General features: G+C 36.7%; 1 protein-coding gene across 14 annotated transcripts in view; it reads left to right on the top strand.

Annotated features, from left to right (window-relative positions):
- Window positions 1–25865, top strand: part of manea (mannosidase endo-alpha) — a 59771-nt gene that overhangs the window by 15672 nt on the left and 18234 nt on the right. For 8 of the 14 annotated variants that reach the window (XM_062980576.1, XM_062980556.1, XM_062980581.1 and 5 more), the window contains exon 5: window positions 1728–10900. In XM_062980576.1, coding sequence (XP_062836646.1) covers window positions 1728–2364 — 637 coding nt within the window. In that variant the 3' untranslated portion in view covers window positions 2365–10900. Of the gene's footprint in view, window positions 1–1727; window positions 10901–16123; window positions 16213–25865 lie in introns of those variants that run through there. The other 6 variants (XM_062980593.1, XM_062980597.1, XR_010006074.1 and 3 more) reach the window with 5 other exon arrangements.

Raw genomic sequence — 25865 nt, 5'->3', positions numbered from 1 at the left:
GTTCTTCTGGGACTCTATTTATCAAGTCTAGTCCCTGAAATCTATTCTTCACTTCCATTGCATATTCATTAGGAATATTTGTGAGATCATATCTAATTGGTCTGTGTATTTTCCCCATTCTCTTTAGTCTGATTCTAAATTTTGCAATAAGAAGTTCGTGGTCTGAACTACAGTCGGCTCCAGGTCTTGTTTTCACCGACTGGATGGATGTCCGCCACCTTTGGCTGCAGAGGATGTAGTCAATCTGATTTTGGTGTTGACCATCTGGTGAAGTACATGTGTAAAGCTGTCTTTTAGGTTGTTGGAAGAGAGTGTTTGTTATGCACAGAGAGTTTTCCTGGCAAAATTCTATCAGCCTACGTCCTGCTTCATTTGGTTGTCCCAGGCCATGCTTGCCTGTGATCCCGGTTGTCGTTTGACTGCCCACCTTAGCATTCCAATCTCCTGTAATGAGAATAATGTCTCTTTTTGGTGTGTTATCCAGTAGGTGCTGCAGATCCTCATAGAACTGATCTAATTCTGCTTCTTCAGCAGCTGTGGTTGGGGCATATATTTGAATCACTATGATGTTAAACGGCTTGCCTTGAACTTGAATTGAGATCATTCTATCATTTTTTGGGTTGTATCCAATCACTGCTTTCGCAACTTTATTATTAACTATGAAGGCTACTCCATTTCTTCGGTGTTCCTCTTGTCCGCAGTAGTAGATTTGGTGGTCATCTTTTGTGAAGTGGCCCATTCCAGTCCATTTCAGTTCACTGACTCCCAGAATGTCTATCTTTAATCTTGACATCTCACCAATAACCACATCCAGTTTGCCCTGGCTCATAGATCTTACATTCCAGGTTCCTATAGTGTGTTGATCTTTAGAACATCAGATTCGTCCTTCACCTCCAGCACTGTCGGCCGTTAGCCTTCCTTTCGGCTTTGAGCTAACTGCGTCATCACATCTGGGGCTACTTGAACTAGTCCTCTGCTCCTCCCCAGTAGCATTTTGACCATCTTTCGACCTGGTAGTCCTATATTTTGATGGTATACCGACATTTCTCTGGTTGTACTGATCCACTTAGTTTTCATGGCAAGAATACTGGGGTGGTTTGCCATTACCTTCCCCAGGGATCGTATTTAGTCTGATATAACCATGATATAACCATGATATTCTCATGGTTAATTACAAATATTCCAATGAAATAATTTCCACATAATGCTTTGAATGAGTTTGAAAGCAGTATTCAAACCAAATGTTTTAAACTAGATAATATTATTTAGACCATTGGAAAATTTTCTCGAAAACCTTCCAGTTCCCCTTTTTCCTGGAAAATCCATATCACTCATTGCCTGATCTTGTATTTTGTGTGTTTTTGCTTTTAGTGTGCTGTACATCAGACAAAAATATCACTTAAATCTTATTAACAACTGCTTGTTGAAAGCCAAGATATGGTACTTTTATTGTTGCATTTCTGTATCATCATCTTTCATGTTATCTGCCTTCCCTGATCTCTAGTGAGCCTGGAAAGATAATAACATGTGAATTAGAAGTAGAGTAACTTTGTTGTCATTATCTGAGGAAGACTAATTTAATTAGAATTTATTTTATATGACAGCATAAATTTTCTAATGCCAGTGATTATTTCACATTTCAGGTGGAAGAATGTGGGGTTTAAACACCAGCTTCTAGTACTTCAAAAGTAATATAAAATGTTTATTTCATCTTCTTTGCTTTGTAGATATGGGAGCCATCCAGCTTTTTACAGACACAAAGTCAGCACAGGTAGAACCCTTCCCATGTTTTATGTTTATGATTCTTACATAACAATTCCAGAAATATGGGGAAATCTGCTTACTATATCAGGATCCCAAAGTATCCGAAACACACCCTATGATAGCTTATTCATTGCCCTTCTTGTGGAAGAAAAACACAAGCATGAAATCTATAGAAGTGGCTTTGATGGGATTTATACATATTTTGCTACAAATGGATTCTCTTACGGCTCAAGCCATCACAACTGGCCTAGTCTGAAAGCTTTTTGTGACACCAAAAACTTAATGTTTATTCCAAGCGTGGGTCCAGGCTACATAGACACCAGCATCCGACCCTGGAACAACCACAATACGCGGAACCGTGTCAATGGCAAGTACTATGAGACAGCGTTCAGTGCAGCGCTTCTAGTGCGGCCTGAAATAATTTCCATCACCTCATTTAACGAATGGCATGAAGGGACGCAGATTGAAAAGGCCATTCCAAAGAAGAATGGAAAGACAGCTTATTTAGACTATCAGCCGCATAAACCAAATATTTATCTGGAGCTCACCCGAAAGTGGTCTGAAGAATATAGCAAGGAGAAGGAGCAGTGGCTTACATGAGATATGACTGTGTTTGACGATTCTACAATGAGCCCCTCCCTGTGTCTCACTGGTAAACTGAGAGCTTTGTAATTTGTGAGGGTGGCACCTGCACTATTGCTATAGCTTTGCTAAGACAGAACTAAAAGAGTAAAAGTGACAATAGCAAGCAATACTAACTCCTCGGTTTCTTATTTTATATGGAAAATATCTTGGCAGCAATACAATACTGTACATACTAATACTCTGCATATTTCAAGTACACCACAAGAATATGTGATTAACTGTTTTAGTGGAATGATACAGAACTTACTTCAACTTCATATCTTAGGTTTTTAACCCAGTTGGTTATGTAGGCTCTGCATGCAGCTAGGCTTCTGGGTGTTTTTCTAGAAAAAAATCCTCCAGTTGCTTCTCAGAGTTAAGCAAATTTAGAAGCAGCTTCCAATATAGTATGAATAGATGTAGCCGAACACTAAAACCTCAGTGTTCATCTAAAAGCCTTTTTGTGGCAACTAGTTAGATCAGGTTTCAGAACAAATGTGAAGAAAAAATGTACTTTCAGGTACTCTGTCAAGAATACTTGATTAGTTCTTGAAGACTAATGAGTATTCAGTACACAAAACAACTTTTATTTGATGGTAAAGAACAGAATGCAGTAAGAATGTCTCAAGAGCTACTTAAAACTCAACTTGGAGCCCTAGAAGAGCACAGCCTCTTTTTTCCTGTGCCAGCCCTGTTATTTTTTTGGTACAAACAGCCATAATTGGTGGTTGATATTCATGCTGTGTATTTTTAATATTTCCTAGGTGTCCAAAGTGTATATTTTACATAGCGGTTTAAAAGTGTTATCTTTAAGTTTGCTCTTGCTTTAGTAAAAATGAGTGATATGAAATTGTGATACTGATAATTACTAATAGTTTTAGTGTGGCTTCTATAAAGCAGATATTTGGCAATGTTGCATGCCTCATGTTAAAACTTGAAGCAAACAACCAGTTTTATGTAGTAGCTTTACTAACTAGCATAACTAGTACTAACAAATAGAGTGAAATCCGTTAGAAGAAATAATTAACTACCACTAAAATGTATCTTTTTAATTTAGGTTGACAACCTGCTTTCTTTCCTCCCTCTACACAAAAGAAGAAAGTGTTTCCTCACAGGTTAGCAACTCCTACTATGGCAGTTCCCTAGTTGTTGACAGGATGCCATTTTGAGGGCATTTGACACAGTATGTAGGCGAGGACTGAAATGGAAATGTTACAAGATGCCAGTGGAGCAACCATTAACAGATTTATTAGTCACTTGAATTATTTTCAGAGAAGAAGAACATGTTTTAGCAAGATTTGGCTTTTTAAAAAGCAGACTAAAAATTAATTTTGTGGAAAAATACAAAATTGTGGTCATGTGAAGTACAATGTGGTAAAATGACGATAGTTTGAATGCATGGAGAGTGACCAAGATTAAAACTACCAAAATCATATTAGAATAATACATACACGTTCTTCACTTACATTCTTTGTTGGCACAGATTTATTAAAAGAGATTGAAGCACCTTCACATTTATAAATGGAAGTTCAGTCTTCTCTTCTAGGAGTGTGCTATTTCAATATTTAGGGGGAAGATTGTTCACATGCAATTGCCTCATATCTGTACCCCATATACTCTTTACCATTGAATAATGTCTCAAAAGAGATTTATTAAAATAATGAAAATAATAAATATATTTAGCTTCATACACAGGAATTTAAAAACTGGGCCTCTTTTGATCCCAGTGAGAATTTCAGTTTACTGTGTAGTGTATAAATACCCCATGCCCAAAGGAGTGTTTTAAAATCAAACGTATTCCGTCCACACCCTCAGATGAGAAAGAGTTAGGCAGAATTAAAATAAAATAAAGCAAAACTATGCGCCTCTTATGTTGTGAAGTATATACTGTTAATTTCTTCAGAATGGGATTAGCCCACTAACAACTGCAGCACATGCCATCTGCTTCACTGTTATTACAATATACCTAGACACACACACACACACACATACACAGAGAGAGAGAGAGAGAGAGAGAGAGAGAGAGAGAGAGAGAGAGAGAGAGAGAGAGAGAGAGAGAGAGAGAGAGAGTGAGTTCATGGGACATACCCTTGTATGTTAGAACAGGTGTGCCGGGGTATCCAAAGGCAGAGATCAGTAGATTTGTTTGATCAATTTTAACAGGGTCTAAAATATCCCATTCTACTGCATGCTAATTGAAAAGTAACAAAAAAGAAGTCTTTGGAATTTAAAGTTTTGGGCTTGGACTTGACTTTCATATGTGAGCCAGTTTTTTTGGTTTAGGGTCCCACTCAAATACTGGTTTTCAGTTACAGAGGCTTGTTTCATAAGAGTATCTGTGCTTTTCAGTAACATACTATAGGATGTTGTGGTTTTTTAATGAGTGCCTTATGATGTCTAAGTTCAAAGTGCCTGTTCTCTGAGCTCCTTTGACACATAAAACTAATAGTAAACCCTCTAGCGTAATTCAGTGTATATTTCATGAGCTTGGTTTTGCAGTTTTCACAACTTTTCAGTTTATTACAACATATAGCATTGATTATGAAGGAGGGTTGGTGATTTTTTGATTTGGTTAGCAATTGGCAAAATTCCCTTCCCACCACATTATTTGGAACTGGGAATTGCAAACCAACAGTGTGGTATGGTGATTTGAGTGTTGAGTTTGAGTGTTGACTGCAGGATATCAATCAGTTTAAATCCCTGCTTGGTCATATAAATCTACATGTAAGTCACATTCCCTCAGCCTCAGAAACACAGCAGCAAACCTGTGAAAAGTCTTGTCAAGGAACCACTAGAGTGCAGTTGACAGAAATCTGAGTTGGCCTAAAAGCACATAACAAACTAAATTACTTTCTTTAGAAAGTTAACAGATAATCTGATTTATTCCAAACTCATTCTTAAATCCAGGTTCCAGTTACTGGTCTTTTGATGACCTTGTCAGAAACATAATAGGACCCAAACTTTTCTTCTTTGTAGCCTTTCCCCTTTTACCTGGACTGGTAGCTGCAAGTATGGCTACTCCAAGAATGGCTTGCTAGAGACTTCTCTTTTGCCCCCAGCATTTGTCGTTTTTAGGAAAGTATATGTCATCTGGAAGAGATTTACTGAGGCTGCTTTCTCCTCTTCCTCCTCTTCTTCTTGCTAGGCCAACTAAGTAGAAACAAGATGGGAGGGAGGATTCATGCTGCAAAACCTAGTGAGTTCTCCAAATTCCACCCTTCATTTTCTTTCAGCTACTGACAAATCCTTTAGGAGTTAATGCAGATGAAATCCATATTTTCTAGCTGCCCTAAAATAGAAATTAATCATATTCTGTGGTTAGTTTTTCTTACAAGAGATCTTGTCAGAAATTGACAGTAGAGGGTTTGTTTATTTTAAAAGTACAGATTGATGGGCATCAACCAAACTGAAGTGGGTTCATCACTGCCATTTTTAAAAAAAATAAGTGCAGAATTACATGGGTTGCTATATTCTGAATAGATTACATCTCTGCCTTCTAAGCCATGGTAAAAGATTCATGACATATTCTCTTAGATAGTTTTAAAAGGCTCAAATTACATTAATATTAATGATAAAACTTAAAGGGAGACACAAGAAAAACATAGGGATAAAAAATTGTCATAAGGCTGACATTTTAGAAATATCAGCCAAAATGGTTTCAATCCAAATGATTACATCAAGGTTTAAGCAAATTCACTGGACAAATTCTTCTACAAACAGGAGTCAAAATTGAAAAGGCTCTCTCCTCTCCCTTGTCACTACCCTTTAAGTCTCACACAGGTAGAAAATGTATGAAGCCCCTAGACACTAATTTCATGATTTAAGCAAAAATAGGGGGGAAAGGTCAAGATCAAGTACTGTGATCCCAGGCCATATGATGTTTTAAAGACTGAACCTAGTATAAATGGATATCATTAAATCCAAAAACAGTGTTGTGTATTTGCCTGCATTAAATGAAGGGGGAGGGATGAAGATTACATCACTGTTATCTAATTTTAAAAGCTGTAGCAAATCAAATGGATGGTGAGCTGAAACTCTGTAATGCACTCTATTAATTCAGAATTGACCCTATTTTTAAGCTAACAAATTGAGACAACAGTGCTAGGCTTTTAAATTAAATGTAAAACACACTGTTTTCACAGTTGATATCAAAGAGCCTTGCTAACATTCTTTGCTAGAAGTCAGGTTGATTATTATTTATTTTATCATTTACTAATTACTATGTAAATTGATTATAAGAACAGGCTATTGCAAGAGCCAGAAAATAATGAATCAGAGACTAAATACAGTAACTTGGAGTGTTTGCATATACATGATACAATTGATCAAATGAATCTGATTATATTACAGCCTAAGACCTAAATATCCTAAAAGCACCAGATCCTGTCTGATCTTGAAAGCCAAGTAAGGTCTCGGTTAATAAATTATCAGTGACCACCAAGCAATACCAGTTGCTGTAGACTGTGTTTCACATGAAGGAACTGGCATTGGAGTTTTCTTTGCCGAAGAAAATCCTTCAAAATGGTTGCCATAATCTGCATATGTTTTATGACCTAAAATAAGCCCCCATAACATCAGTGGAATTTCCTTCCTCCAGTGAATACTTCAGAGCTCTCAAATTAGTTTATAAATAGTTAAGGATTTGGGCCTAATCATGCTCTAAAACCAATGTTATTATTTTTTTGGTACTTTAAGTAATATATTTTATTTTGGCTTAGTTTAGTTTTTTAGTCACACCTTTCAAAATAGTAACCTAAGGTTTTTGTAAGATCTTTTCTTTCCCTTCACTTCTTCAGTTGTGCTCCTGCTCAGAGCTGGGATCAAACTGAGTTATGTACATGCTGCATCTGAAAAGTGGCAGGCTACATCTTAAAATGAGAAGTGGCTTGTATTTTCTGCCCAGTAGACAGGTATAGTTTGGACTTCAAAGAAACCTCCAGTTAAACAATCACAGTTCTCTACTGTACACTCTTGGCTTCGGGATGCTTCAAAATAGTTCTGGTGTCAGCTAGAAGAATTTGTCGCAATCCTTTTCCTTCAGAAGTTTGGGTTTTGAAAGCAGGGGTTGCTGAAGTAGCACTCTTTTAGTGACCTAGTTGCCCAGTGCCACAGTGGGTTAAACCCTTGTGCTGGCAGGATTGATGACTTGAAGGTTGGGTTGCTGACCTGAAGGTTGCCGGTTCAAATCTGACCTGGAGAGAGAGCAGATGATGAGTTCCCTCTATCAGCTCCAGCTCCATGCGGGGACATGAGAGAAGCCTCTCACAAGGATGGTAAAGATATCAAAAATATCCAGCCGTCCTCTGGGCAATGTCCTTGTAGACGGCCAATTCTCTCACACCAGAAGCGACTTGCAGTTTCTCACGGGAAAAAAATGACCTAGTTCTTCTGTCTTTGACTTTATTTGTAATCTCTGCTCCTGTGTAGCATAGAGTTTACATTAATTCTTAAAATAGCAGTATCTATGGGATTGTTTCAATTGCGTAGCAGAAGTAAGCAGCTTCAGAGGTTCCATATTTTCAATTCCCATCCACTCCAAATTTGCAGTTGGTTGCACTACTGCCATATGGCTGTGTTTCTGCAATAAAGGGGATTCTTAATTTTCCATTAAAGTTTGGTGGCAAGCCCCAAAAAAGTTTCACTTTTAAAACTATAAGATTTTGGTTCAGTCCCAATCTTCTGCCAGATTTGCTAGATGAAGTTTAGAAAGTTGGAGGACTACAGAGATTCCTGGGAAATAAATGTATGCTGTATACTTCTCCTTTATAGCATAGAAATTACAGCAGGTCTCAGCCTTATTCTCTTAATCAGAATTTTGAAATCTGAAATATTCCAAAATCGAATATTTTCCTCATGTGTGACTAAGAAGTTTGTTTATTTCGTGTCAAAAGCATTGCACAATAAGTAAGTTTAAAAGTGATGAAATAAAGGAAATCACAAGCAGCTAAATAGTTTTAGACCAGAAGCGGGCAACAGCGATCGCATTGTCCGTAGCTTTAAACAACTCCTCCTCCGTACATGAGGCAGGACATTTTGGGCAAGCATACATATGCAGAGTTGTTTGTTCTGCTCCACAGTCACACAAGGTGGAGGATTCCTCCAGGTAGTGCCATTTTGCCAGGTTGTCTTTTGATCTGCCCACTCTGCTTCTGAGTCTGTTTAGGGACTTCCAAGTTATCCATTCTTGGTTTGCCCCTGGAAAGAAGACCCTCATGGGGGGCCATCCAGTTAGAATTGCCTGGTTCAGCTGCCCAGAGGGACACCCTTGCTGTTGCTGGGGGAACATCAAGAGGAGTAGTGGTTCTCATGAAGCCCTTCCTTGATTTGAGTCTGGTGGGAGGAGGCTGATAGTCATGCAGTGGGTGGCTTTCACAATGTTCGACCTTATTACTCTCACAGTTAGCAGCAACTTCCCATCGCACGTCAGGAGGGGCAATGCCAGCTAGCTTGTAGAGTTTATCAACAGGTGTAGGTTTAAGGCATCCTGTGATTATTCTACATGTTTCGTTCAGTGCTTTGTCCACCTGCTTCACATGGGCAGACTTTTGCCAGACAGGACAGGCGTACTCAGCAGTTGAGAAAGACAAGGCCAGGGCTGATGTTCTTATTAATTGTAGGTCTGCACCCCATGCACTGCCAGTAAGTTTCCGCAAGATGTTGTTGCGTGCAGCTACTTTGTGCTTGGTGTTCATGCAGTGTTTCCTATATGTTAGTGTTCGATCTAAAGTGACACAAGGTATTTAGGATGGAAACGGTGTTCGAGCTCTTGGCCTTCCCAAGTAACTTTCAGTTTCCTGTTGGCTTCATGGTTACGTAGGTGGAAAGCACACACTTGTGTCTTGGAAGGGTTAAGCTTCAGGTGGTTCTCTTTGTAGTAGCTGGAGAGATCTTTCAAGGCATTAGTGAGTTGGTTTTCAACTGTTTCAAAATCTTTTTCTTGTGTTGTTAGGCCAAGGTCATCAGCATATATAAAACTCTGAGAAGTAAATCCTTTGCTTTCTAATAGTGCAGTGTACACAAACTTTGTTTCTTGAACAAAATCATCAAAAATAGTGTATAAAATTACATTTCAGCTATGTATATGAGGTGCCTGCAAAACAGAAACAAATTTCATGTTTAGACTTGAGTCCCATCTCCGAGATATTTCATTATGCACGTACAGTAGAGTCTCACTTATCCAACGTTCTGGATTATCCAACACATTTTTGTAGTCAATGTTTTCAATACATTGTGATATTTTGGTGCTAAATACGTAAATACAGTAATTACTACATATCATTACTGCCTATTGAACTACTTTTTCTGTCAAATTTGTTGTATAACATGATGTTTTGGTGCTTAATTTGTAAAATCATAACCTAATTTGATGTTTAATAGGCTTCCCCTTAATCTCTCCTTATTATCCAACATATTCGCTTATCCAGCGTTCTGCCAGCCCATTTATGTTGGATAAGTGAGACTCTACTGTATATGCAAATGCAGATATTCCAAAATCTGAAAAAAATTCCAGATCAAAAGCACTTTTGGTCCCAAGCATTTTGGATAAGGAATACTCAAGCTTTATAGCAACTACAACATAATAATAAGGACTCAATCTAAGCCACCCAAGCTTTCCTCCTTTTGCTGGATATGTGGTTAGTGTGCAATAAATGTTTGAATTTAGGATCAAGCATTGGAAAGCAGAGACCTCTGACACTTCCTTGCAGGAAATTCAGTGGGGGATAATGTACAGCATGCATTTTTATCCAGTGGAGACCAGTAGCTTCCATGTTAATGGAGTGGTAAACATGCTGCAGGTTTCAGTCCAAATTTTCTAGTATTCTTGAACACTAAAATATTTTCTAGTATTCTGAACCTTGTTCTCCAGATAGGTTCAGCAGCACTTGTGTCGTACAGTCTTATCTTAAGCAAAAAGCTAAATTCCCATGATAAATGAATTGAATTGTAAAGGGTACAGTAAGGTCTGGAAAGAAAATAAAACAAAATGCCCTTTGAGGATTTATTCATATAGCACCGATTAAGTCACCAACATTGTTCGATTTGTAACGGATTTTACAGACAGCTGTTCTGAGCAACATTGGTTAATATTCTTTGGAAAAGGTTAATATCAGTTATAAGTCTGACTCTAGCTTCACTCATCTTTTAAAAACCTGCAGTTTTTTACTAATACTTCTGGCTAGGAGCTAAGAAATAGACATCATTTTCTGAGTCATATAATAGTAAGCTGCTGTCACACAGTGACAACAAGATAGAAAAACCTAAGTTCCAGATTGGTTGATTCAGAGCTTAATGGCTCCGCTATAGGGTGACTGGTTTTTACAAATAGCAGATGAGCTTAAAATTTCAGTTCTCTTTCTTTATGAAGTAAGTATAGTTGTTTCAGTCAATTGTATGATAAAAGATTTGCAAAATACTATTCTTATTTACTTAAGAATAAAACTATTTGCATAATCCTGTTATATAAAATATTTTAAATGAATGTGCATAACATCAATAAATGGATATAATTCTGTACACCTTTAAACTGAAAAAGTGAAGTGGGCACAAAAATGCTTTATACAAGAAAAATGAATTCAGAAACACTGTTTTTGGAAGAAATTTTTGTTTCACAGTTATATAAGTATGTATATTTGTACATATTACTATTTAATATCCTTTCTTTGTAAATATCCTTTCTTTGTAACATGTTGAATATCTTAAGAGACATTTGATCCTTTTCCTTGTGAACTGTTTGCTCATGCTAATGCTGCTAAATTCAGTTTGTGAAGTTACACGTTTATTATTTCACATATTATTTTGATCACATTTTAAGAAGCTGAACTGTCAGAGCTATCTAAAGATGTTTTTGACTGTGCAATATTTCAGTAAGAAATGTGGTGTGTCTTGCAAATGAGTTTCTCTTTTTATGTAAAAATGGATAAAACTAATAGCTAGCTACAGTCACTTATTTGCCTTTCTTCCCCCCCCCCCAAGTAATAAGCTGAAAAACCTCCCCATTTAAAGATAACTTTGTAAATACATATATGTTAAGTTAGTTAATCCTGCTCTTAAAGTATTTGTAGATATTCACAAAGTCCGCTAAATTTTCTACTGTATGCTTTATGAGCCAACCAAGCACCACTTTCTTCTTGGGACTAATCTATTTAACTGTTGATCGATTAAGATATATTATGAAGAATATATTGCAAAGAAACATAACCAGTTTGAACACAACATTTTAACATCCAGCTTGATATTAACATGTACAGTTTACAAGATTGTGCAACAAGATCTTTCATGCGTTTATTACATTAGAAGTTGATACGTTGTAAAAGATCATGCAGTGGGGACAGGGCAATTGATTTTGTAGATATTTTCATATGTTGCTACCGACTGAGAAAGATATATGTAATCTGTATTTCTTTTCTTGTGCTTGGGATGAAGACACATAACTGTGTTCATAGAAAAAGTTCCAAATGACTGCAATTATCTTCTTATTTGTTGAAGTCATTAGTATTATTATGATTATTTCTTTCATAATATTTTATTTCCTTCTTTATATTTGTCTGCATATCCAGTATTTCAGAGCTGTAAAGTTAATCCACTGACGTTTAAATGGAAAGGTGTTGACAAAGTTGCTACATGTTGCCTTGTGCAGAAATAGCACTGAATTAACAGCTGAATGCAGATATTTGAATGCATAATTTTGTTCACAATAATGCTCATTATAGTAGTAGGTAGGCAGAATGTTACTGTATCATTTTAAGTAGCTGATAAATGGAAATTTACAAGCATGACCAATTTTTTAATTAGTTTTCCAATTAAAGCTCCAAGACAAAATGTAAAATTAGCCATCTTACATGACTGAACTTGTAGAACAATACTACAGTATTGTACTGAACTGTACTGCTTCAGATTGTAACTAAGTCAATGTTTTAAACAGCCTCGTACTTATTAAAAGCTGGAATTCAAAGGACAAACATGGACTGAAGCTCAACCTCATATAAAAAGTTTTGTAGGGAGTTGGGAGGGGGTAGTTATTTTTTGTGAGTGCATGCATATACCTGGTTTGCTAACTAGCAGTCTGAAATAGTGCTGTTCGATAGAAGAGACAGAGTTTGTCTTACAGAGAATAGTTTGCATTGTTGTTAATTTGAGTATTTCAGAATGTTTAAATTTGTATTTACAAAGCATTTTCCCTGTTAAGAAATCATTTCTCTTTCTTTCTCTCACACATATATAACTAGATGCTTGCCTATGTAATTAATAATTATAAATGTTTAATTTTCTTTGGATTGCCAATGCTCTTACCTTTGTGAAGTGGTATGTATCATTGAGTAAAAAGCCTACGCTAGTTGTACATCAACAGCAAATGGGCCAGACATGTTAAGATCACTTGTTTACTATAAAAGTGTCATGGACGAATATTAGGCCTCTTTTTCTGTTTAATATTACAAGGAATAATATGCACTAATCACATGTGCCAAACGTATATTTTATATTTGGGTACCTTTACCTGAATACACAATGTAAAGCATGAAAAGGTTGAACTTGAGTTTAATCTTATGTATTAACTGCTTTATTGACTTTCATAGTAGTATAGATTTATTTTGAAATCCTTTTTTATGTATTTTCTGTTCAGTTTAGGTGCCTTAAAAACAAAGGCAATGAGGTATAACAGTAACATTTCTTATATTACAGGATTTATAAGTTTAGTTGAATAAATCTCAATGTCTACGTTTCTGAATTCTCATTGGGGAACCAAAGAATGGTGTAAAATAAAAGCTACCTACCCTTTACCCTTGCATTTTTAAAGCTTCTCCCTGTTGTAGGACTTTCCCCATATAATGTTTTCTACTGCCTGCCAGGAATTAGCTTCTTCATGGACTTTATCAAGTAAAACTAAGACTAAACTTAATTTACATTTCTTAGTCTGTTATAGTAAATGCTTGTTCCTAAGTAATCATTAATAAGATTGTTTTGGCAGCTTTTAAATATAAGGCATTAAGAAAGAAAATAGAGTACTGACAAAGCTATTTGCTGGAGAAATTGCACCATTTAGAAATAATTCAGTGTTAGTAAATCCCTGAGAGATGGGAGTTTCATCAAACATTAAATAGAATTTAAGTTTAAGAATTGGGATCTCTGTATAAATAGTAAGGACTGATGATTTTAGTCTCGTTGGTAAACTATATTGTTGATGCTACTTTAAGAAATTTAATTCAAGACTAAATTAGATTTGATAATGCCTAAGATTTCCTGAGGGTTTTAAAAATGTTACACTACATACATGGTTTCCTAGGATTGCAAAATTCTAGACAACACATCTGACTTCATATACATGATGTTAACAAATAAAGTACAGTGTTCCCTCACTTATCGTAGGGGTTACGTTCTAGAACTACCCGTAATAAGTGAAAATCCACAAAGTAGGGATGCTGTATATTTATACATTATTTTAGTAGTTATACACTATTTTAAGTCTTTATCAACCAATCATGTGTTGGTTAATCATCTCCTTCTCCTCCCGTTGCCGCTTGAGCTCCTTTTCTCTCGGTTCAGCTTCTCATTCCTCCCTTCCTTAGGCTGCATATTGTAAATTTTTATGATTTATAATATTATTTTAGAATTGATTGAAAAACTGCAAAACAGCAAATCTGCAAAAAGCAAACTGCGAAGTAGTGAGGGAACACTATACATAAAATGCATATATGATTGTCATAGCCAATAATTTTCCTATATGTAAGAGTAGGAAATTTTAGAACATTTCCATGTAGCTCGCAGAAATCTAAATTTACAGATTTTATAATGAGATCATGAGGATTTGGTGGCTCCACGGAACTACCTGAATTGTTCTCAGCCTTTCAGTGATAACTAGAGAATATTTGAGGGGAAGATTATTCTTATGACTCTCAGCACAGTTACTGCTTTGAGGCTTGATGGTGTTCCTACCGCTCCCACAAGCTACTGAAACAAACTGTGTAGCCTTCACAGTTTTAGCAGTGTTCAATTAGAAGCATAACAAGTTCATCTTTTTTTTAAAAAAACTCTCCTTTTGGATATATTTCAACTTGTTTCTCTCTAATTTATAATTTGGTCTTCAAAAAGAAGAAAACAATGATTTCTTAGTTAATATTGGCTCTTATAAACGTATTTTAGAATTGTACATTATATTGTTCAAAGGATAAAATGTAAGTTGCATTTATTGTATCATTTTCCTGCAATGTTATCAATATTACAGAGCTAATATATTTTATGAGTTCTTCATTTTTTGTGCACCACTGATCATACTTACCACTGATACTGTATAATGTTTTGATATCTACAATTTGTGTTTAATTTATAGAATTCTAAAGCACTCTGCATGTCTCAGGAAACATAATTTACAAAAAATGCACTTAATGGTAAAAATCTTGCTTAAAAAACTTTGAATTGTAATCTCATAATGTATGTGTAATTACAGTGTAAACTTGAACTAAGGACTGCATCAATTCCAAGCTATATTTAATAAATAAAGTAGATGTGTTTCTATAATTGTGTGGCCTTGTAATATTCAGCTAAAGTAATTTCCAAGAAATGGGTGGATAAAGGAAAAAAATGAAAGTGGGAAAGGTATGAGGGAATGGAAGAAAGAAGAAAAAAGAAGGGAAGTGAAAGAAAGGCAAAACAAGGCAAAAGGGGAGAGGGATGAAAGAAAAAAGGAGGCAAAAAAAGGGGAGAGGTGTATGAGGGAAGGCAAGAGAAGAAGAAAAGGAAGGAAGAAAAGAACTAGCCACACAAAAATGCAAACTTGGGTAATGATGGATATACCATATATGCTAGTGAAATTATAAAGTATTGATTGTAGGTTAAAAAAACCTTGGAGTATAGTGGCAGGAGTCCCATAACCTGGAGAGGAAATACAAGTAATACATGTATAAGTGAAACTGCCTATGAAGATTGAAGCAACAGAAGTGACTATCACATTAGCTCTTTTAAAATTGGGCCTGTTTAATTTGGGTATTGGTGATTTCTTTCTTCAGACCATTAGAAAAGACTATTAGAATCCAGTTAAAATTGTTGCTTATTTATTTACTATATACCCCGTCCTTCTCACCCCGAAGGGGACTCGGAGCAGCTTACAAATTGGCAACAATTCAATGCCGTATGAGCAAACATATAAAAACAATAAGCATATACAGTAGAGTCTCACTTATCCAACATAAACGGGCCAGCAGAATGTTGTATAAGTGAATATGTTGGATAATAAGGAGAGATTAAGAAGAAGTCTATTAAACATCAAATTAGGTTATGATTTTACAAATTAAGCACCAAAACATCATGTTATATAACAAATTTGGCAGAAAAAGTAGTTCAATATGCAGTAATGCTACGTAGTAATTACTGTATTTACGAATTTTGTACCAAAATATCATGATATATTGAAAACAGAACGTTGGATAAGCGAATGTTGGATAAGTGAGACTCTACTGTACATTAAACTATAAAAGTTAGGGGGAAAATCTATACATTAAAACTAATGATTAAAACCACACAAATCCAAAGTCAAAAGTCCAGGAGCCATTCCAATCGTGATTGCACTTATTTCATATCCACTTATTACACTGAGTTACTCCGTGAAGGCTTGGTCCCATAGCCAAGTTTTTAATTTCTTTCTAAACGTCAGGAGGGAGGGAGCTGATCTGATTTCACTGGGAAGGGAGTTCCATAGCCAAGGGGCCATCACTGAGAAGGCCCTGTCTCTTGTCTTCACCAGTTGTGCCTGCGAAGGAGGTGGGACTAAGAGCAAGGCCTCCCTAGAAGATCTTAACAATGTGCTTCATACAAGGAGATACTTTCAGACAGGTAAGCTGGACCAGAACCGTTTAGGGCTTTATAGGCTAAAGCCAGCACTTTGAATTGTGCTTGGTAGCAGACTGGCAGTGCAAGGCTCGACAATTTTAATAAATGATATGCTATTTAGATGAAATAATTCACTGATATATCTGGAAGTTTGGTCTGACTTCACTAGCTGATAAATGGGGAGATTGAAGGGAGCTGGAGGTTGTCAGCTTGGCTTAATCAGGAAGAATGGATTTCAATGTGCCCAACCTTTGTTTGCCTCTGATGAAAGAGAAAAGCAGGTCTGCATATACCTGGGCACATTAAAATGACAGTGAATTATTGAATGAAGGTAAATAGCATTATATGTGAATCTAATATGTGAAATTAAAAAGAAAGCGTAGGCTGAATGTCAGGGAAAACTTCCTAATGGGTAATGCTATTATTGTGGGAGATAATTTCCCGAGGGACAACCTTCATACTTTGAAATCGTCCAACTAAATGAGATTGAATGTTTGCAACGGTAAGAAAGAAACTGCTCTGGCATGCTAAATAGAATAGCCTCCGTTTTTTAAATGCATTGACATTGAAAACAGCTCATTGCATCCCTTGGTCCCAGCATGGTGGATGGCAACTTGGTCATTTGTGTGTTAAACGGATTTGGCATCATGAAAGAATCTAAATGTGACTTACCGATATTTTAGTAGATATTAAACCCAACTTCTTTTTTTAACCATTCAAGCACTCCTTCAGCAAAGGTTAAGTACAGTCAGTCTTCTACATTTGTGATTTTGACTTTTGCAGATTGAATTAAAATTTTTTCTTTAGGAATTGTTTAAGTCCTCCATTGTCACACTAGAAGACCCAGAACTCCTCTCTAGGAATCTTTTCCATGATTATGTGGTCAATTTATGCAGACTTTTACCATAGACATAGAAAAAAACATGAATTACAAATGCTATTTTTTCCCTTTGAGAGCACCTCTCTGGTAATCTCTAGATCCTCCAGCATGAGAGGACCCAGAGATAGCTAAAGAGGTGCTCTCACAGGAAAAAAATAGCAATTTTAATTCATGGTTTTTTTCTGCTTTCATGGGATTCCTTAGGCAAGGAATACTCCGAGTTGGGTTTGCCAGTCCCTTCCTCTAAAAAATAGCCTACACCTGATATTTTTCCATGGCTGCCCACACAATGATAAAACATAGTTGTTCCTGCTTAGTTTCCAATATCAGATAGGACCTGCTGCCTTTGGGTATTAGACTAAATTAAACGTCCCATATTCTTTTTCATGGAAACATGTGCCTTTAGGTTGTTTCCAAGGTATGGTGACCCTAGGGTGACCGTATCACAGGGTTTTCTAGAACTCAGAGTGTGTAACTCATCCAAGGTTATCTAGTAGGAATTCACAATCAAGTGTGGAAACAAATCCTAGTCTCCAGATTGGTAGTTCAACATTCAAATCTTTGCTAAATAATGTGTGGTGTCTACCATAATGAGACTAGCAGTGCATAGCTCCCTTAGAAAATTGGTGGTACAGTAGAGTCTCACTTATCCAACATAAAAGGGCCGGCAGAATGTTGGATAAGCGAATATGTTGGATAATAAGGAGGCATTAAGGAAAAGCCTATTAAACATCAAATTAGGTTATGATTTTACAAATGAAGCACCAAAACATCATGTTAGACAACAAATTTGGCAGAAAAAGTAGTTCAATACGCAGTAATGCTATGTAGTAATTGCTGTATTTATGAATTTAGCACCAAAATATCACGATATATTGAAAACACTGACTACAAAAATGCGTTGGATAATCCAGAACGTTGGATAAGCGAGTGTTGGATAAGTGAGACTCTACTGTATTTCCAATTGACAAGCCAATCATCGGATTGGCATGATAATGTATAAGTAATGTCTAGAGGTGCATCTTTGTAGAATTAATTCAGTTTGACTCCACTTTAATTGCCATGGCTCAATGGTCTGCAATCATGGGATCTGTAGTTTTACAAGGTCTCTAGCTGTATCTGCCAAAGAGTGCTGGTGCCTTACCAAATTACAAATCTCAGGGTTCCATAGCATTGAGCTGTAGCAGTTAAAATGGAGTCAAACAGCATTAATTCTACATGGTAGGTGCACCCCCTAGTCCTCTCTAAAGCCTCTTCTACATTGCCATATAAAATCCAGATTATCTGCTTTGGATTATGTGGCAGTGTGGGCTCAAATAATAATTGAAATAATAGTTCAAATCAGATATTGGTGATAATCTGCCTTGATATTCTGGATTATATGGCTGTGTGGAAGGGCCCCTAGTAGGATCAGTCCTACCTCCTACCATAAAGCAGAGTAAAGCGTCAGGCTGAAAGGCTGAAAATGCTGTTGGATGGATAGCCAACCAATGTGTGGTTGCTGCACAGTCTGCTACATTGCAACTCTTAAGTTGAGAGTTTTCCTATTGCTCTTATATACAGCCAACTGATGTATGTATATTTCTGTGTGTGTGTGTGTGTGTGTATGTGAGAGAGCAGGGAAGGGGGGGGATGACGAGCACTGCATTGCTGACTGGGATATGGCCCTGCGAGCCATGCATCCAGACTCCAGCCATTGCTATGGAAACACAGCATGGCTTCTCAAATCTCTGGCTTCCTGACACAGCAGTGAGATGATTCAGAAAAAAAATAAAATTAACAAGCAAACAAATCAAGGGCTCCATTGCTCCAGGGGAAATATACAGCAAAATTAAAATGTTGCCCTATTGCGAGTATTAATAGTGCTCAGCTGGGAGAGTGTAAATGGAAGATTTTATTTGAATGCAGGGAGATGTCATCTACAATAGAGGCTTGGGTCAGACTTGCAAATGCAGGTATTTCCATGCTTCAGTGGTCTCTCTAAAAGTAAACATCTTTGCTATTTAGATATCTGTTAGGCTTAATAAAACCTCTGGTCTCACCGTCAGATATTTTATTCAGATCTAAAGGAAAAAGGGACGGAATGCCATAGACAAAAATGTTTTTAGCAAGTTTGATTTGATAACAGTGAAAATAATACCATAACCTCTCTTAATTCTGAGTTACATATCGAATCCCAAGGGCACCACCTTGACCACATTAAAAGTCAGTATTAAAGTCTTCTCACTGCTTCCCAAATATTGCTTCCATTATCATATCATGAGTAGTTTTGTTATGTCCAGAAATGTGAGTGGTTCACCCTTATATAGACTTGATGTAGAGCATTTTTCTTTAAAGGGCTCTTTTCCTGCTTGCATTTATATGCAGCAGTTAAAACAGCCATTCATATAGAGATAGGCAGAGTTAACCACAAACCAAAACTGAAAAAAAAATACTGAAATTAGAACTCTGGCCATTATATAATTTAAAATCTGGGCCGAGAAAGAGAGATAAGGACACAAAGCTGAGAATTCCATGTTTTACATTTGTTTCATTTCTTTGTTCCTATTTCAACCCTTTGCTCTATGAATTTGGCAGATGTAGGGTGTATCTACACTGTAAAAAATTTTTATGGATTGCCCCTGGTGACGTAATGGGTTAAACCCTTTTGCCAGCAGGACTGCTGACCTGAGGGTTGGGTTGCTGATTGCCGGTTTGAATCCAAGGAGAGCGCAGATGAGCTTCCTCTGTTAGCTCCAGCTCCCCATGCGGGGACATGAGAGAAGCCTCTGGGTGTCCCCTGGGCAACATCCTTGCAGACGGCCAATTTTCTCACATCAGAAGTGACTTGCAGTTTCTCAAGTTGCTCCTGACATAAAAAAACTCATGGCCCAATTCTACGGAATAACTGTAATGGTTGTTTGGTGACCCATCAACACTGGCAAACAAGGCTAAAACAGCACTTACATAATTCCATAACACTGAGCCATGATATTTAAAATGGTATCTGACTGCATTAATTCTTCAGTTTAGATGCATTGTTAGGCCCCATCTATACTGATCATCTAATGCAATTTCAAACCAGTATTGAAGAAACTGAGTTACATAGGAAGTTCTGGAACCAGTTTGACACCCAGAGAGCGATTGATTACACAAACCTCAGAACACTGAAGTATGTTAAGGGACTTTTTCACATGCTTTTATGAAAATTTGTTGTCTGGCCACCATAGTATGAAATGAGCTTTGAACTGCATTGAATGGCCAGTGTAAATGGGGCCTTGGCCGTATTAAATCTATTGAAATCCATAGCACTTAGGTGAGTCATGACAGAGCAGTGTCGTTTATTTCAGTGAGTTTGGTCTATATATGACAAAAAAATAGGTTAAACTCTAAACTACCAACAAATCTAGCACGGCATACTTCACCTAGGAAACAAAAAATGCCCCTTATTTTAGCTGTCCTAGAGCTTTTTTTCTATGAAACAAACAGAAACAAGGAAACACATTTCTATATCAAACCAAATCAGGGAAGGAGCCATAAATGGCTTCAGACATAATGTCTTCATTTGAAAATAACAGATTGCACTTTCTTATCTACATATATCATGTATGGCTCATCTATGTACAAATAGGAGATCCAGATTTGTGTAAAGTGGACAACAGGGTGACATGTCCCTGGGGGGACTCAAAGTGGTTTACAACATGTATTAACTTATCAAACAAAATTATTTGATTCAATTAATTTTTATGCAGCGATGGCACCAGTTATGTTGGCTTCATCCAACCAAGAGTCTTCCCGTGAGATCTGTAGAGATATGTATGTATGTATGTATGTATGTATTTATTTATTTATTTATTTATATACCGCTCTTCTCCCCCAGGGGGACCCAGAGCTGTCTTACATAATGGCAGAATTAAATGCCACATATAATACAACATGTAGAAAAACCAAACATAAAACACAAATAAAAGCCGGTATCCAAATCAAATTAAAACAATTAAAACCATGTGACCATTACAAAGGGGAAGTTTCAAGTCAAAGTCAAAGTCAGTCTGTGTTTAAATTAATCCATCAGGTTTTTTGTTTTTTTGTTTGTTTTTTTCATGTCAGGAGTGACTTGTACCAAGTCGCTTCTGGTGTGAGAGAATTGGCCGTCTGCAAGGACGTTGCCCAGGGGACAGCCAGATGTTTTGATGTTTTTATCATCCTCGTGGGAGGTTTCTCTCATGTCCCTGCATGGAGCTGGAGCTGATAGAGGGAGCTCATCTGCGCTCTCCCCGGGTGGGATTCAAACCTGGCAGCTTTCAGATCAGCAACCCAACCTTCAAGTCACAAGGCTTTAATCCACTACACCACCGGGGGCTCCTAATCCATCAGGTCATATCAGCTCATATCTTGGGCCAAATGCTTGATCCCACAGCCAGGTCTTCAGCTGCTTCCTGAAAGACATGAGTGAGGGGGCTTTCCTAATCTCCCTTGGCAAGGAGTTCCGCAGCCTCGGAGCCACCACCGAAAAAGCCCTGTCTCTTGTCCCCGCCAACTTCACCTGTGATAGCGGTGGGACCAAGAGCAGGGCTTCACTCAAAGATCTTAATCTGCGGGACGGCCCATAGGGGGAGATACAAGATATTGCTAGTTGTAAACCCGATACAGATATGGATTAGATATGCATCATTAACATTAATGATATGGATTCAGATATGTAACATTAATACTGATGTTAATGAGCATTAACATGAGCCTATGAGTTAAAGAGAGTTTATACTAAAATTTGTCCTCAGTGAAATTCAGTATTCTGGTGCCTGTTTTGAAGAAACAGATTAATATGGCATTTTGATTCATTCTTAAAAACCTGAGTCTATATGAACACAATTTGTTTCGCAGAGAAAATGAGTGTTACTATTTTTGTGATGAGACTGGACTATTTCATGTATACATACCGGCCCTGACCTTAAGTCCTATGGATCTTCTGACATCATAGCCAGTACTACCATTAAGGAGAGTCAGGCAATTGCCTCGGGTACCAGATATTGGGGGGCACTTGTAGTGGATTCCTTGATATTCCAACTAGATTCCTCTTTGCTGGAGAAACAGCTACAGCTACCATCAATATCTTATGGATCTCATAAATTAACCTACTCTCTCAAGTGTGGTGGGAAGACACTATTTCCACTGGCAGTATGGAAGATACAGTGTCCAGTCAGTTTTCTACTTATGTAATGCGGAGGTAAAACACCTTATCAACTGCCTCAGGCAGTAAAACATCTGGATTCATCTCTCTGTCGAATGTGTGAAAGACAAAATATATTTTGGAAAACAATAGATATGATGCATGAACTGATCCAGGAACCTTTGCTAAGCTTCTAAGGAATTGTATTGATTCTCCAGAACACATTCTGGGAACTACTGCCACAAAATCTTCAAAGTATTCATGAGTAGAATAAAGTGAAAATGAGGTGTATGGTGCAGAAAACAATAATATCCCAGCAAATGTACCCAAAATATGCAAACAAGGACACTAGTGCTATTAGTAAAATGTTATGAATTAGTATAGTGTGACTCCTATGCTTGTGCACTGCATTTGTAGTTGTGTGCCTTCAAGTTGCTTCTAATTTATGGTGAACATAAAACACATCTTTCATGGGGCTTTCTCAGCAAGATTTGTTCAGAGGAAGGTTGCCTTTGCCATCCTCTGAGGTTGAGAAAGTGTGGTGTGATAGTTTGAATCTTGGGCTATGGCCCTGGAGAACAGGGTTCAAATCCCTGCTCAGATATGGAAACCCATTGGGTGACCTTCTGCCAGTCATATTCTCTCATTTGCAGAGGAAGGCAAAGGTGCACTCCATTATACTTTTTAATATTAAAAAATTCGTTCAGCAATACAGGAGTGAAATTATACCAATTATCTGCAAGCGACCTGTATAGTTATCCAGAAATGATACCTTCCCCTTTTTCCTTCATTATGAATTCCTACTACATTCTGAGTGTGAGACCTAATTTGTATAATCAATCTATTGTTGCATCTCGGAATGGCGCTGTGAGCTTTCCAACTGCTCATCTCCCTTCTGCATTTGGAATGTTAAGGAGGACTTGGCCTCCTAAGATCCTGAGTTCTGTTGGAACGAAAATTATGAAATATAAATGAAAGAAAAGCAACCATCCTGAAAGAGAATCAAAGTAAGGCAAAGGTTTGAAATTCACTTAAGAAACCAATTCCCTCACCCCTCTTTAAAGAACCTGTCTTCTGCCTTCACACTAGGATCAAACATCAAGAAGGAGTGGGGGTCATTTTACAAAAGTAAAATAATCTGTTTGCATCATGGAAACTAAATATCTCCAATGTGATAGCTACCTAAAGTGGTAATTTGAGAGTCCTTGGCCCCTTCTACACTGCCAGATAATCCAGGTTATCAAAACAGAAAATCCACAACTGGATTATTTTAGTCTACACTGCCATATAATCCAATTCAAAGCAGATAATGTGGATCTTATACATCTATGTAGAGGGGATCTTAGTCTACTTGTACACATTGAGTTTTACAATAGATAAAACCAGTTATCACCAACAAATATGCCACTGGTCTTGAATCATGAATGTATTAAAAACCTTCCTTGCATGTTGCAATCCTGATGATAATTAAATCTATAATTCTATGATAAATTGCCTGAATCTACTATTTAAAGCAAAGATAATAATAATAATAATAATAATAATAATAATAATAATAATAATAATAATAACAACTTTATTTTTATACCCCGCCCCATCTCCCCGGAGGGACTCAGAGCGGCTTACATGGGGACAAAGCCCGACATATACAACAATAAAACAGTGAAGCGAATATTTCAACAATAAAACATCAACATCAATAAAACCATCATAAAAAACAACATACAGCATAAAATATTAAAAACAGAAGACTAAAACACGGATCTGGGCCAAGATAAACAACCTCTTTGCTTTAAATTCTCACTGGAGGGAAGGATATTAGAGGCAAAGATGAAATACTTTGGCCACATAATGAGAAGACAAGAAAGCTTGGAGAAGAGAATGATGCTGGGGAAAATGGAAGGAAAAAGAAAGAGGGGCCGACCAAGGGCAAGATGGATGGATGGTATCCTTTTTTGAAAATATATTTTTATTGGTGCTTTCCTAAAATTGTGATACACACATATAATGATGTGCAAACAGACAGGACTGCACATAAAGACAGCAATGTGATATGAACCTCGTGATACCCCCAATGGGACAAACAAGAGAGAAAAGAGGAAAAGAAAAGATATAATAATAATAATAATAATAATAATAATAATAATAATAATAATAATAATAATAATAATAGAATGACCACAAATAACACATGACAATATACACATATACGGCAATGTGTGAATATGTGTGTGTATATGTGTGTGTGTGTGTGTGTGTATGTATATATATATATATATATATATATATATATATATATATATATATATATATATATATCACCCTCTGCTCTTGCCCCCCGATTGCTCCATCTGATGCCTGATGTCATTACAACTTTGTGTCTTAAATGGTTAATTATCTTATTCTGTAAATCCAGCCTCAAGATTCCCCTCTCTTTGGTTTATATATTTTTGTATGTGTATTTTAAATCAGAATCTTAACATTCACATTCTTTAGATAGTTCTTGATTAACTCCCAGTTTCTTTGTTTTTTTGGTCTACCTTTATTTTTTGCTAATAAATATGTTAACCTATCCATATTCATAAGCTCGAATATTTTATTGTACCACCTGTTAATTTCCAGGGCTTCTTTATATTTCTTTTTTAAAAAATAGATTTTATTAGTTTTGTTAAAAGAAAGAACACTTAATGGCAACAAACAGGGGAAAGAAAAAACAAAAAACAAAACGAGATTACAGAGAATAAAAGGATGAGGGGCGGGGGGGGGGGGGGCGAAGAAACAACAATTGGGTTTCGGGAGGGCCGTAAGTCTAAAGGTGGAGAAAAAACTACATTTAAGTATTGTACTCCACTCCGTTATTAGATAATTGAATAAATTTTCTTTGTTTTTGTCTTTTTCTATATCGTATAGTCCTAGCAGGCAGTATTTGGGATCTAGATCAATTTTAATTTGTAGCATCTTTTGGGTTTTTTTGCTGTATTTCCTTCCAAAAGTTCCTAGCTTTCTCACACATCCACCAACAGTGGTAAAACATGCCTATTCTGGTCCATGTACCATGTCTGGCCGAAAGGAAGGTATAATCTTTTTCCCTGCCTTCTCCAGGAGTCTAATAGGTTCCAATCCTGCATCAGTTTAAGGAAATTTACTGGTAGTTTTCTGCATGTTGATCTTCTCTCTTTTTTAATTAAATTGTTCCCTTTTAAAAAAAATCTAATTCTGGATTTAACAATCCATTAAAATTGCCCAGTATTGTTAGCTCATCAAAGACTTGATTTGTGATTTTCCCCTTAATTTTTCTAAAAATGATGTTTTTGGCCCATTAGGGACGTATATATTACAGACAAGAATTGTCTGATTCCCTATCCTGATTTTAGCTCCTACCATCCTTCCGTCGTCGTCCTTAAATGATAGCTCTGAGTTTAATTTTGGACTGATGTATAAAACTATGACTCTCTTTTTTTTTCCATTGCTGAAGAAATGTAGATGTTACCTTAAAAAATTTGGTGCAGGTGTGCTATGTGTCTTTGGCAGATGTGAGTTTCCTGAAGAGTGATTAAATCAAGACTGGACTTTTATAATTTAGTGAATAATCTTTTTGTTTTATTGAGGGGTGTTGATTCCATTAAT

This window comes from Anolis carolinensis, chromosome 1, assembly GCF_035594765.1.
Source record: "Anolis carolinensis isolate JA03-04 chromosome 1, rAnoCar3.1.pri, whole genome shotgun sequence".
Taxonomy (NCBI): Eukaryota; Metazoa; Chordata; class Lepidosauria; order Squamata; family Dactyloidae; genus Anolis; species Anolis carolinensis.
Note: the sequence above shows the minus strand (reverse complement) of the source record. Positions and strands in the feature narration are given on the sequence as shown.